General features: G+C 43.5%; 1 protein-coding gene across 1 annotated transcript in view; it reads right to left on the bottom strand.

Annotated features, from left to right (window-relative positions):
- LOC137381425 (proprotein convertase subtilisin/kexin type 7-like) overlaps positions 1-14689 on the bottom strand; it is a 233323-nt gene that overhangs the window by 198196 nt on the left and 20438 nt on the right. Inside the window, 1 exon segment of the mRNA XM_068054003.1 lies at positions 2061-2669. Within this exon segment, the coding sequence (XP_067910104.1) occupies positions 2061-2657 (597 nt within the window). The 5' untranslated portion in view covers positions 2658-2669.

The raw sequence follows: 14689 nt of genomic DNA, 5'->3' as shown, positions 1-14689 counted from the left end.
CATATTCCCTACCACATCCTCACCATCCTCCTACCACCTACATACACTAGGGGCAATTTACAATGGCCAATTTACCTATCAACCTGCAAGTCTTTTGGCTGTGGGAGGAAACCGGAGCACCCGGCGGAAACCCACGCAGACACAGGGAGAACTTGCAAACTACGCACAGACAGTACCCAGAACTGAACCCGCGTTGCTGGAGCGGTGAGGCTGCGGTGCTAAACACTGCCCCACCCGTGTTCAAGTGTGCAAGCTAATTCCCTCAGGCATTGCTTGCTTGGTAGCGAGGACAATCTACTCAGCTGTAAGACTAGAACCCCCAAAATGTATTACTTTACTCTGCCTTGTCCCATTTCTTTCCATGTCCAATTATCCTCTCCCTATTGCACCCATCCCTCCTTATATTCCTCAGCAATTCCTCAATCCTTTGCCATTCCCTCTTTCCCATTTCATTTATCCCAGATTTCTCCATTTTCCTGCTGATCCTGTATGGTTTCTCTTTGACTCAAGGTGTCCCATTCCCCCATCCAGCAGTGGTTTCTTCTGTGTTCACACAGCCTGCCCTTCAATCAAAGCAACACGAAACCCAGTAAGTACTGGCAACCTTCAGCCATCCACCAAGCTGCTTTAGATTGGGAACTGCTGCAGCTTTGGTATATCCCAGGATCTGCTGGGGCATCTCAAAGATTCACGACTGGAAATAAGCAGATCCCCCAACAACTTAAAAAGATCACAGAGTCCCTCACTCCAACCACATTTTTGACATTGAGCCTCTCAGACACCCAAATTATCAGTCGAATTAAGGACTCAAGAAGCAAAACATACAAGCGTTTTCATTTGCCAGTTGAGAGTTTTGAAATCAATTACGAATCCTAAATTGGATCTAATATAGGTGATTGAAATAGAGTCACTGCAAAACACCAGGACAATAGGCTAGTTATGACATAGAATTTGTAGCACAGAAACAGGCCATTTGGCCCAACTGATCCATGCCAGTGTTTATGCTCCACAAGCCTCCCCCAACCCTCTTATAGGAACAGGAGGAGACCATTTAACCCCTCGATTCTGTTCCGCCATTCAAGGAGATCATGGCTAATGTGCAATCTAACTCCGTATACACGCCTTTGTCGCATATCCTCAATTCCTTTGGAGAAGAAAAATCTATCAACTTCAGATTTAAAATTTACAATTGATCTGGCATCAATTGCCATTTGCAGAAAAGAGTTCCAAACTTCCATCACCCTGTGTAGAAATCTTTCCTAATTTCACTCCTGAAAAGACCGGCTCTAATCAACATATCCTTCTATGCCTTTCTCCCTCATGTGCTTATCTAGCTTCCCCTGAAAAGGCATCTCTGCTATTCACCTCAACTATGCCTTGTGGTAGCAAGTCCCACATTCTCACCATCCTCTGGGTGAAAAAGGTTTCTCCTGAATTCCTGATTGGATTTATCAGTGACTAAATGACTATTTATGGCCCCTAGTTCTGGGCTCCTTCAAAAATGGAAACATTTTCTTGTATGTCCACCCTATTAAACCCTTTCAGAATTTAAGTTTTCTAATTTGGTCACCCTTCAGCCTTCCATGTTCCAGAGTAAAGAGCTCCAGCCTGTTACGTCTTTTGTTGGTTAGGTAGTACAAATCGAGATTGAACGTCTGGAGGAATCAACCTATTTTAGTTCATTTATTCCCCCCTAGTTTCCTGCCTTCCCCTCCTCGACTTCCCACCTGCATCGCATCCAAGCGCCCATTCTTCAAGTGTGGATCTAGGCAGGCTACTCTCCTAAGGAAGGGAGTAAAGTGGTCAAACCAGATGCTGTCATCAAAAGAAAATCTCTTTCCACTGGGGGTTACTGGATAGTGATTAGGAGTGGGAACCCTGTTTATGATTGAGATTGGAGGTACTGAAGACAGTTATTCATTGATTAGCTAAACAAGCATGAACCAGGCAGATCATAGCAGAAATCTCCCTGGTCAGTGTAGTTCATTTCCACACTGGTGAGTGCATTTACTAACTGAATTATACCGGACTTGAAGTGCAACAGTAGAGATAACACTTACCAAGTGCCACTGAAAAGGGTACTTTGGGTCATTAAAGTGCAGGCTGCGTTTGGAACGTTTTAGTAGTTTCTGTTCAGAATGCCACCTGACACTGTCATGCTGGGCAAAATAAGCTTCGATGGATTTCCGAATCCTCTGAGTCACCTTCCCCTCGAGGTCACGGACATTACGTTTATGCAGTGGGAGAGCAAAGAGATAGTGGCCAGCCAATTCCCCAATCTGGCCCCGGTTCTCAAGCTCTGTAGCCCGGGCAAGCTCGTCTGCAAGTTGATCCAGTGACAGTGCGTCATGGCTACTCGTTCCATCTGCAAGTGTTAAGTGCACGGCCCATGTTAAGGTTCCTCTTTCTGCGTCCGACACCCCATTTCTTCCTGTGTCCGACACCCCATTTCTTCCCTCATTAGCTTCACTAACTTGTATACCCAGATCGTCAGTTTCAGGATTAAATGCTAAAGTCTCAATCTGCAAGGCCTTGGCATATCCATTCCTTGTAACTACTGGCAACCAAATAGTTACTACAGAAAGGCACAAGCACGTTGATAATAGGCTCCTCATCATGACTCTCCATGGTGACAACTTCCACTTCAGATTCTGCATCAGATCTGATCACTGGAATAAAGAAAAACACAATAAATAACATGAATGAAAACCCCATGCAAAAGATGAATGACCATTGCTGTCACAAGGCCTACATGTTTAATGGTGCAGGTAGGATATTGGACCAATGTGTTTTAATGTTGTGGGACAAAGTTAACCCATCACCTCAAATTTCTCTCGTCTCTGCCACCACTGGTACAATTTAGTTCATTCTAGTCTCGGATTAAAAAGATCCATTTAAGATGCATTTATAGGTGCCCGAGCACAAATTCTCAGCTGCCAAATCTATCTGTTCTTATCTATCTGGACTTAAAACTATAAATCACTGTTCCTTCACTGTCACTGGGTCAAAAAACCTGGAACTCCCTCCCCAACATGGATGGCAGCAGTTCAAGAAGTCAGCTCACCACCACTTTCTTAAGGGCAATTAGGGATGGGCAATAAAATGCTGGCCTAGCCAGTGACGCCCACATCCCATGAATGAATAATAAAACAAAGTTATAACCAGAGAATTGCCCGCAAAGATTTCTCTTCCTACTCTTGTACTATTACTGCTGGAGACCCCCACCTCCCTCCGCACCCCCAACTCCCCGCCAAGGATCTGTCCTTGGTCCGCTTGTATTTCTCATCTACGTGCTGCCCCTCAGCAACATCATCTGAAAGCATGTCAGCTTCCACATGTACACAGACAACACCCAGCTCCATGTCACCACTACCTCTTTCGACCCGCCTACAGTATCTGATTGCTCGCACAGCTTGTCCAACATCCAGTCCCAGAGGCAGCAGAAATTTCCTCCAACTAAATACTGGAAAGACAGAAGCAGCTGTCTTCAAATTGCTGCCACAAACTCTGTTCCCTAGTCCCCAACTCCACTCCCTGATCACGGTCCAAGGTTGAACCAGACCATCCATAACCTTGGCATTCTACTTAATTGGACATAAGCTTTCAATGACAAATAAAGAACGGCAGAGAATGACTAAAAGGTTAATCAGGAGAAAGAAATTAGAGTATGAGAGGAAGCTAGCTAGAAATGTAAAAACGGATAGCAAGAGTTTCTACAGGTATTTAAAAAGGAAAAGAGTAAGTAAAGGGAGTGTTGGTCCTCTAGAGTGAGAATGGGAAGTTAAGAGAAGATAATAAGGAAATGGCGGATGAAATGAACAAATATTTTGTTTGTCTTCACTATCGAGGATACAAAAAACATTCCAGTAATAGCTGTAAATCAGGAGGTGGAAGGAAGGGAGAGAAATTACAATCACCAGAGCAAACTGATGAAGCTGCGGGCTGACAAGTCCCCAGGTCCTGATGGACTTCATCCTAGGGTCTCAAAAGAGGTGGTGAATGAGGTAGTAGATGCGTTGGTATTATTTTGAAAAATTCGCTAGATTCTGAACAGGTTCCATCAGACTAGAAAGTAGCAAATATAACCCCTCTATTTAAGAAGGGAGGGTGGGGGGGGGGGGGGGGTTGAGAAGGCAGGAGGTAACTATAGGCCAGCTAGCTGGATGTCTATCATGGGAAAGGTGTTCGAATCGATTAAGGAGGATATAGCTGGGCACTTGGAAAAACTCAAGGTAATCAGGAATAGTTTTTATGGTTTTGTGAAAGGGAAATCAAGTTTAACCAATTTATTGGAGTTCTTTGAAGGAGTAACATATGCTGTGGATAAAGGGGAGCCCGTTGATGTACTGTACTTGGATTTCCAGAAAGCATTTGACAAGGTGCCACATAAAAGGTTATTGCGCAAAGTTGCAGCTCATGGTGTAGGGGGTAACATATTAGCATGGATAGAAGATTGGCTGGCTGGCAGAAAACAGAGTATGGATAAATGGGTCCTTTTCTGATCGGCATGATGTGACGAGTGGAGTCCTGCAGGGGTCTGTGCTGGGGCCTCAACTTTTTACAATTTATATCAATGACTTAGATGAGGGGAGTGATGGCATTTGCAGATGACACAAAGATAGGAAGGAAAGTATGTTGTCAAGAGGACATAAGGAGGTTGCAGACCGATATAGATAGGTTGAGTTAGTGGGCAAAAATCTGGCAGATGGAGTATAATGTGGGAAAATGTGAAGTTGTTCACTTTGGCAGGAAGAATAAAAAAGCAGAGTATTATTTAAACAGAGAACAACTGCAGAATTCCAAGGTGCAGAGGGATCTAGGTGTTCTAGTGCATGAGTCACAATAAGTTAATATGCAGATACAGCAAGAGATAAAGAAGGCTAATGGAATGATATCCTTTATTATGAGAGGAATTGAAAAGAAAAGTAAGGATGTTATGCTTCAGTTATACAGGGCATTGGTGAGACCACATCTCAAATAGTGTGTGCAGTTTTGGTCTTCTTATTTAAGGAAGGATGCAAATGTGTTGGAGGCAGTTCAGAGGAAGTTTACTAGATTGATACCTGGAATGAGCAGGTTGTCTTATGAGGAAAGGTTGGACAGACTGGGCCTGTTTTCACTGGAGTTTAGAAGAGTGAGGGCAGACTTGATTGAAGTTTATAAGATCCTGAACTGTCTCGACAAGGTGGATGTGGAAAGGATGTTTCCGCGTGTGCTTGAGTCCATAACTAGGGGGCACTGCCTTAAAATTAAGGGTCGCCTTTTCAGGACAGAGAGGAGGAGAATTTTTTTCTCTCAGAGGGCTGTGCGACTTTGGAATTCTGTGCCTCAAAAGGTGGTGAAGGCGGGGTCATGGAATATTTTTGAGGCGGAGGTAGATAGATTCCCTTGCCTAACGAGAATCTAAGGTTAATCGGGGGGTAAGATGGGAGTGTGGAATTTGAGTCAGAAACAGATCAGCCATGATCTTATTGAATGGCAGAGCAGGCTTGAGGGACCGAATGGCCTACTTAGTCTCCTAATTTGTAAGGTCATATCAGCTCCATCACCAAGACTGTGACTTCCACCTCAGTAACATAACCTGATTCCATCACTGCCTCAGTTCAACAGTTGTTGAAACCCTCATCCAAGCCTTTGTTACTTGCAGACTTGACTATTCCAATGTTCTCCTGACCAGCCTCCAATCTTCCACCCTCCTTAAACTTGAACAGATACCCTAATTGGCAACACCAATCACGCTCTGCTCAATGACCCACGCTGGCTCCCAGTCTGGCAATGCTCAGATTTTAAAATCCATATCCATGTCTTCAAATTCCTCATGGCTTTGCCCCTCCCTATCTCTGTAACCTCCTCTAGCCCTATAACCCTCCGAGATCTCGGTGCTCCTCCAATTCTGGCCTCTTGCGCAACCCTGAATTTTAATCGCTCCACCATTGGCGGCCAGACCTTCGACTGCCAAGGCCCGAAGCTCTGCAATTCCCTCGCTAAGTCTCTTAAATCTTCTCTACTTCTCTCTGCTCCTTTAAGATGCTCCTTAAAACCTACCACTTTGACCCAGCCTTTGATCATTTGTCGCAACATCTCCTTAGGTGGCTCTGTCAAATTTTGTTTGGTAATGCTCCTGCGAAGCACATTTACTATCTTAAAAAGGTACTACATAAATGTAAATTATTGTTGTGGTTTACACTCGAGTACAGTACTAAGGGAGTTCCGCATTGTTGAAGGTGTCGTCTTTTGTGTGAGATGTTAGAGTGAGGGCCCAGGTCCTCTCTCAGGTGGCACACTATTCAAAGCGGAGTTCTCCCAGTTCCAGTATTCATCAGTCAATGAACACCCCAAAGAGAGATTTACCACTTATTCTTCACAGTTGTTTCTGCGACTAACTGCCCTCCAAAAATAATTCATTAGCTAGGAGGACATCAGATGCACTACAAAAACAAAAGTTTTTTTCTTTACATCACTTCAATCAGTTGTGCACAGGCTTAATTTGGAGTAACAGCCTATAAATTGTACTCCAGGGTGTTTCTTTGCAGATCACATGCGCACAGTATGATAATTGCACACACATTCCATTATACTTGACAAACTAGTCATGTTTTGTTTTAAAAACACTTCCTGCCCAAATTGGAAAAATTGGTGGATTGTTTAAAAATAAATTGGATTTAATATCCGTGCCTATGCACCGAGAAAGAACGAAAACCCAGGAAATTTAGGTCAATGATTTTTCATTACTTCTGACAAAGGGTCATCAGCCTGAAATGTTAACTCGGTTTCTCTCTCAACTGATGCTGCCAGATTTGCTGAGTATTTCCAGCATTTCCGGTTTTTATTTCAGATTTCCAATATCAGTATTTTGCTTTTGTACACGGAACTTGTTCTTTTAGTTACACTGCTCTTTTTGTTTAAAACTCCACTTCCCAGTTTGCTGCCTAATTTCCTGCACTTGAACTCCACCTAGGCCTCTATTACGAAAACCGCTAAATAGGCCTAAGCCAGATTGACCCAGTGAGGCCTCTTGTCCAATTGTCTCCTCCACCCAGAGAAAAGTTGCCTTGCGCCCTCTCCACCTCTTCACAGAAAAGTGGGCCCAGGTTTGAATAAAGATTCCACTACGGCCATGGCAAACTTTATGGCTGGAGTCACATCACTGCCAAGCTACACGTGCCCACAAAATAACGTTGAGGTCAACTCACCTCCGCTTGCACACTAAGACACAAACTAGATGGAAGCTGACCCACGGACAGCAGGCTTGATCCCCTCTCACCACGTTCCAGTTACACCTCTCTGAATTCACGACACCACGTCCAACATAGAACTGGAAGGTATCAGCCACCGATTAGACAGGAAACACATTCATGAGTAATGCACTGATAACCTTTAATGGTGATTCTTCATAATCAAAACCAGTGACGGAAATTGTGGTCAATTACGCGTTCATCACCTGGCTTGAAATACGTCAAAATCTAGTCATTCTCAGAGCCAGAAGCAAAAAAGGAAACACTCACAGCTACAGAAAGCATAGCTAAGATTCAAGAAGATTTACTTAACTCCCATTTAAAGCTACAGTCTCCATCTGGCTTTTACTGTTCATTCAATTCGGCACCCAATCCACCACCTTAAACAAACATTCACTCCCTCCACCACTTGGGCACTGTGGCAGTAGAGTGCACCATCTACAAGATGCACTACGGAAACTCGCCTAGGCTTCTCTGGCAGTACTTCCCAAACTCGCGACCTCTACCACTTAGAAGGACAAGGGCAACAGGCACCATCTGAAAGTTCCCCTCCAAGTCACACGCCATCCTGACTTGGAAATATATCACTGTTCCTTCACTGTCGATGGGTCAAAATTCTGGAACTCCCTTCCTAACAACACTGTGGGACTACCTACACCACATGGACTGTAGCAGTTCAAGAAGGCTCACCACCACCTGATGGGCAACTAGGGATGCGGAATAAATGCTGGCCTTGCCAGCAGTGCCCACATTCCATGAATGAATAAGAACACAATTTAACAAACAAGTTTGATTGGAAGCAGGGCAAGGGAAGCCCCAGCATCTCACACCACAGACAGAAGGTTTATTTCAGGATCCTGGATACAAAATCAGTCTCATCCATGATAACGGGGGTGAGGCACTGAGCGGACGTCAGTCAGTTACTCACTCAGGGACTGGGAGGAATGCAGAGAATTTGTTCCATCTATTGAGTATGGGAAAAGTATGGCACAGTATCAAATGAACCCTGGAGTCAACATGGTGGCATGCCCTGTTAACAAAAGATGGGCAGTGGTACCTCAAGACCAGGTGATTGCATATGTTGGATGTGGTGTAGTGAATTCAGAGAGGTGCAACTGGAACGTGGTGAGAGGGGATCAAGCCTGCAGTGTGTGGGTCAGCTTCCATCAAATTTGCGTCTTAGTGTACAAGCGGAGGAGAGTCGACCTCAACATTATTTTGTGGGCACGTGTAGCTTGGCAGTGATGGGGCCTCAGCCATAAAGTTTGCCATGGCCATAGTAGAATCTTGATTCAAACTTGGCCAACTTTTCTGTGAAGAGGTGGCGAGGGTGCAAGGCATCCTCCCTCGGGGTGGAGGAGGCAATCAGACAACAGGCCTCATCTAGGTCAACCTCGCTCTGGCCTATTTAGTGGTTTTTGAAATAGCATGGAAACAGGCCATTCACCCCTACTGATCTTTGCTACTCTTTACACTCCATGAGTCTCCTCACACCTAACTTCATCTAACCCTGCCAATATATCTTCAATTCCTTTCTTCCTCGTGTGTTTATCTAGCTTCCCCTTAAATACATTTATGTCAGTCTCCTCAGCTACACATCATGATAGCAAGTTCCACATCCAAACCACTGAGTAAAGAAATTGCTCCTGAATTCCCTACTGGATAGATTAGTGACAATATTATACATGTTCAGTCACAATGCTCCAGGCAGCAGACAAATGTCTGCTCCTGCCTGTGATTTTCCTGTGTACGAGCAGAAAGAGCAAAAGGTGGAAAAAACTCTCACCCAATAGCAATTCCGAGTTTACAGTTGGATCTGAATAAACAGACAAGGTGCTTGCCAAAATAGGAATCCTGATTCAAGAACAACCCATCAATTGGGGGACATAACCGGCAGAGCATCAAACCTTGAACTTGCTAGAATGAAAGATCTAGTTGCATTTTTAAAAAACTCATTGAAAGAGCACATTTCAGGTTGAAATAACAGAGTGCATGAAGATTGAAAAGTCCAACACTATCTATATAGGGAAAGTTCATGCTTTGAGGAGAGCCGTACATTTAATGTTGGATCAGTAATTACTCAAAATAGGAAGTAGCTTGAAATACTGGAATATAGTGCGTGATTAGAACTTTACTTGAAACTGGTAGTCGTTATGTGCAGGCCTAGTCACTGAATTCATTACTGGTTGCGTTTACAATATTCTGCCTCTTTTTGTCCAGGGTTGATCAACATCCCATTGTTCCTATAACTAGAGAACTTACAGTCTGAAGTGCCTGGCAATTGAAGTAACAGATTATCAGCTTCATTCATACAGCAAAGGAGTTTCACAGAAATGCATTAAGTCGCCTATGCTAACTGAAAATGCTGGAAACACTCAGCATGTCAGGCAGCATCAGTGCAGACCGAAACAGTTTCAGACTTTTACATCAAAGCTGGAATTAGTCCAAATATGGAGCCCAAAACAAAAAAGGGAGATGCTGTGGGACTGGAGGAAAGGTCGGTGTGATGGAGGGCAGGGTTGATTAGATGACAAAAGAGATGATGGTGCAAGGTTTGTTGCCTAAAAACTGTTAAACCCACAACTTCTTTCAGTTCTGATGAAATGTTACTGACCTGGAACGTTAACTGTATCTCTTGCCACAGATGCTGCCAGAACCATTGCGTATTTCCAGCATTTTCTGCTTTTATTTCAGATTTCTAGCACGTGCAGTATTTTCTTTTGTTAACAGTCTAGACACTTATTTTCAAAGCAAAAATTATTTTTTAAAGCACAGGAAATTGGAAGCAATGTTGAGATTGCAGTGTTTTGTCCTTGGGTGAATATCGTGAAATGGACTTTGTTACCAATGGACAAGAAATGTCTCCTTGTGCCTTTCCCGAACTTCCTCCCACCCACTGTGAGCCCCAACGAGCTCCCTATTTCAGCCATGATGCTGCGCCAAGGAGTCGCCCCTCCCCCACCCCCTGCATCGCCCTGGTACAAAGACAATAATTGGAAGTTTCATTGTTTGATGAAGGAGGAAACAAAGACAATCTTAGGACATTCCAAAGAATTTTACAGCCAATAAAGTACTTTTTGCAGTGAAGTCACTGCTGTAATGTAGGAAACGTGGCAGTCAATTTGTGCACAGCAAGCTCCCACAAAATGTGATAATGGCCAGGCTGCTTTTTATGTCTTGTTGGCTGAGGGATAAATATTGACCCAGACACTGGGGAAACTTCTTTGAATGGTGCTGCAGAATCTTTTACACCCACACGTTCAACAACTCATCTCCAGTTATAGCATGTTGCTAGTTAGAGATCACATACATCCTCAAAAGGATATTTAACCCACTTTGGATGGATTCTAAATTTAATTCAGTATTATTCCAATTCTGGCTTCTACGATTTAACCAGTAGAGAAACTTAACCAAGAAGTTTTAGTTTACAAGCACTGATCTGTTGGTGTAGTATCTTCCGCCTTTTGGAAGAGACGGGAGAACGTGATAGGCGACCCACTGGATTTCTGGTCAGCGACATATCATAACTGGAGATTAAGTGTTGAACCTGGGCCATACGAACCCATCCACGGGATTTATAAAAAGATTCAGAGGTCACATCAGCAGGCGTATGGAAACTGCTTAGACACAAGAGTGTTGGCTAAAAGTCCAAATCATAACATACTTCTTCATGCATTTCAGCTCACAGCAATACATCGCTAAACATCATCCACTGATAATGCACCTCTTCAGAGAAGTAAATGGCTGCAGTCAACAAGTGGAAAGTATGGACTTTGAAGCTCCCATTCCTTGTTTGAAGGTGCATTACTGCGACAGCTATATAACAGAGATCTGTTCTGTACATTAAATACAAACAGTTTGAAGCCTTGGGTTTGCCTGTTATTAAGAGCTGATTTCACATCCTTTGCATACTTAATTGGGACAATGAACTAATTATTGGAAAGACTGAAACTGTTCCCTCGTCACCGACTCCCTCATCCCTCTCCCTGGCAACTGTCTGAGGCCGATACAGACTGTTTACAACCTTGGTGTCGTATTTGACCCCGATATGAGCTTCATACATATTGAGGATACAAGTAACATCCTACTATTAGCTGGAAGTCAGGAAATGGAAGGGAGGGAGGATCTCAAGAAAATTAAAACCACCAGGAAAGTGGTACAGAACAAATTGTTGGAGCTGCGGGCTGACAAGTCCCCAGGACCTGATGGACTCCATCCTAGCATATTAAAAGAAGTGGTGAGTGAGATAGTTGATGTGTTAGTTTTAATTTTCCAAAATTCCCTAGATTCGGGGAAGGTTCCATTAGATTGGAAAATAGCGAATGTAACTCCTTTATTCAAAAAGGGAGACAGAAAGCAGGAAACTACAGGCCAGTTAGCTTAACATCTGTCTTAGGGAAAATGTTAGAAGCTATTATTAAAGACATTATAGCAGGGCATTTAGATAAATTCAAGGTAATCAGGCAGAGTCAACATGGTTTTGTGAAAGGGAAATCATGTTTAACTAATTTATTGGAGTTCTTTGAGGGAGTTACATGTGTTCTGGATAAAGGGGAACCAGTGAATGTATTGTACTTAGATTTCTGGAAGGTATTTGATAAGGTGCCACATGAAAAGGTTATTGCAGAAAATAAAAGCTCATGGCATAGGGAATAACATATTGGCATAGGTAGAAGATTGTTTCCTGTTAGCTAGCCAGAGAGTAGACATAAATGGGTCATTTTCTGGTTGGCAAGATGCAACAAGTGGTGTGCCACAGGGATCTGTGCTGAGCCCTCAACTTTTTACAATTTATATAAATGACTTAGATGAAGGGACTGAAGGTATGGTTGCTAAATTTGCAGATGACACAAAGATAGGTAGGAAAATAACTTGTGAACAGGACATAAGGAGGCTACAAAGAGACATAGATAGGTTAAGTGAGTGGACAAAGACCTGGCAAATGGAGTATAATGTGGGGAAATGGGAAATTGTCCACTTTGACAGGAAGACTAAAAAAGCATATTATCTAAATAGAGAGAGATTGCAGAGCTGAGATGCAGAGGGATCTGGGTGTCCTCGTGCATGAAATCGCAAAAGGTTAGTGTGCAGGTACAGCACGTAATTAGGAAAGTGAATAGAATGTCATCGTTCATCATGAGGGGAATTGAATGCAAAAGTAGGGAGGTTATGCTTCAGCTATACAGGGCATTGGTGAGACCACATCTGGAATACTGTGTACATGACTGGTCTCCTTATTTAAGGAAGGATGTAAATGCATTGGAGGCAGTACAGAGAAGGTTTACTAGACTAATACCTGGAATGGGCAGGCTGTCTTACATGGACAGATTGGACAGACTAGGCTTGTATCCACTGGAATTTAGAAGAGTAAGAGGTGACTTGATTGAAACATATAAAGATCCTGAGGGGTCTTGACAGGGTGGATGTGGAAAGGATGTTTCCCTTTGTGGAAGAATCTAGAACTAGGGGTGACTGTTTAAAAATAAGGGGTCACCCATTTAACACAGAGATGAGGAGAAATTTTTTCTCTGAGGGCCATGTGTCTTTGGATTTCTCTTCCTCAAAAGGCGGTGGAAGCAGAGACTTTGAAAATTTTTTCAGGCAGCGGTAGATAGATTCCCGATAAGCAAGGGGGTGGAATGTTATCGGGGGTAGGTGGAAATGAGGAGCAATCAGTTCAGCCATGAACTTATTGAATGGTGGAGCAGGCTTGAAGGGCCGAGTGGCCTACTCCGGCTCCTAATTCGTATTCAAGCCATTACTAAAACCACCTATTTCCATCTCCATAACATCTCTCAACTTCACCCAGTCTCAGCTCATCTGCAGCTGGAACCCTCATCCATGCTGTTACTCCTAGACTCGACTATTTCAACAAACTTCTGGCCGGACTCCCATGTTTTACCCTCCTAAACCTGAAGTCATCCAACATTCTGCTGCCCATGTTCTAACTTGCACGAGGTCCCATTCACCCATCACCCCTGTGCTTGCTGACCTACACTGGCTCCTGGTCAAGCAGCACCTCAGTCTTCAAAACCTCATCCTCCTTTTCAAATCCCTCCATAGCCTCACTCCTCCCCATCTCTAATCTCCTCCAGTCGCACAATCCTTTGAGTTATCTGTGCTTCTCCAACTCTAGCCTCTTCAGGATCACTCTACCATTGACAGCTGAGCCTTCAGGTACCAAGGTCCTAAGCTCTGGAATTCCCTCCCTCATCATTGCTGCCTCTCTTATCTCCTTTAAGATGCGCTTTCAAACCTACCCCTTTCTCCAAGCTTTTGTTCACCTACCCCAATATCTCCTATGTGGCTCGTTATCAAATTTTGTTTGATAACACTCCTGTGAAGCAGCTTGGGATATTTTACTATGTTAAAGGTGCTATATAAATACAAGCTGTTTGTTGTTGGGATTATAAATCTGCTGGGGACCCATGTTACTGCTGTGTTTATCAGAACAGAATCTGTACTGTGTGCTACTGCATTGTGGGGGATCCAGGTTGTACCATTAATCGCACATGAGCAAAACACCTCCTCTTCCAGCAAGTAAACAAATTTTTCAGTAAAATCAGTCCCAGGCGAGATATATTGTGCAAACAGAGTCCCCTAAAACCGACTCTGTGGGCTGAGAAACATTTAAATGACAGTCATGGAATCCCAATAAAATGCCTGCCTCATTTAACCCAGCACCAGTGAAAAATCTCATAAAAGTCATAAGAACTAGGAGCAGGAGTAGGCAATTCAGCCCCTCGAGCCTGCTCTGCCATTCAAGACGATCATGTCTGATCTCATCTCGGCCTCAACCCCACTTTCCTGCCCGTTCTCCATAACCCTTCAACCGATTACTAATTAAAAATCTGTCTATCTCCTCCTTAAATTTACTCAACGTCCCAGCATCCAACGCACTCTGGGGTAGTGAATTCCACAGATTCACGACCCTTTGAGAGAAGTAATTTCTCCTCATCTCAGTTTTAAATCTGCTACCCCTTATCCTAAAACTATGACCTCTCGTTCTATAGGAAACATCCCCTCTACGTCTACTTTGTCAATCCCCTTAATCATCTTATATACCTCAATTAGATCTCCTCTCATTCTTCTAAACTCTGGAGAATAAAAGCCTAAACTGCTCAATCTCTCGTCATAAGACAAACCCCCCCATCTCTGGAATCAATCTAGTGAACCTCCTCTGAACTGCCACCAATGCAACTACATCCTTTCTCAAGTAAGGGGACCAAAACTGTACGCAATACTCCAGGTGCGGTCTCACTAATGCCTTGTACAGTTGTAGCAACACTTTCCTACTTTTATACTCTAGTCCTTTAGCAATAAGTGCCAAAATTCCATTTGCCTTCTTTATCACCTGCTGTACCTGCATACCAGTTTTCTGCGATTCATGCACGAGGACACTCAGATCCCTCTGCACCGAAGCACTCTGAAGTTTCTCTTCATTTAGACAATAA

This window comes from Heterodontus francisci, chromosome 22 (assembly GCF_036365525.1).
Source record: "Heterodontus francisci isolate sHetFra1 chromosome 22, sHetFra1.hap1, whole genome shotgun sequence".
In the NCBI taxonomy this organism is placed as follows: Eukaryota; Metazoa; Chordata; class Chondrichthyes; order Heterodontiformes; family Heterodontidae; genus Heterodontus; species Heterodontus francisci.
This window is presented reverse-complemented; position numbering and strand designations above follow the sequence as displayed.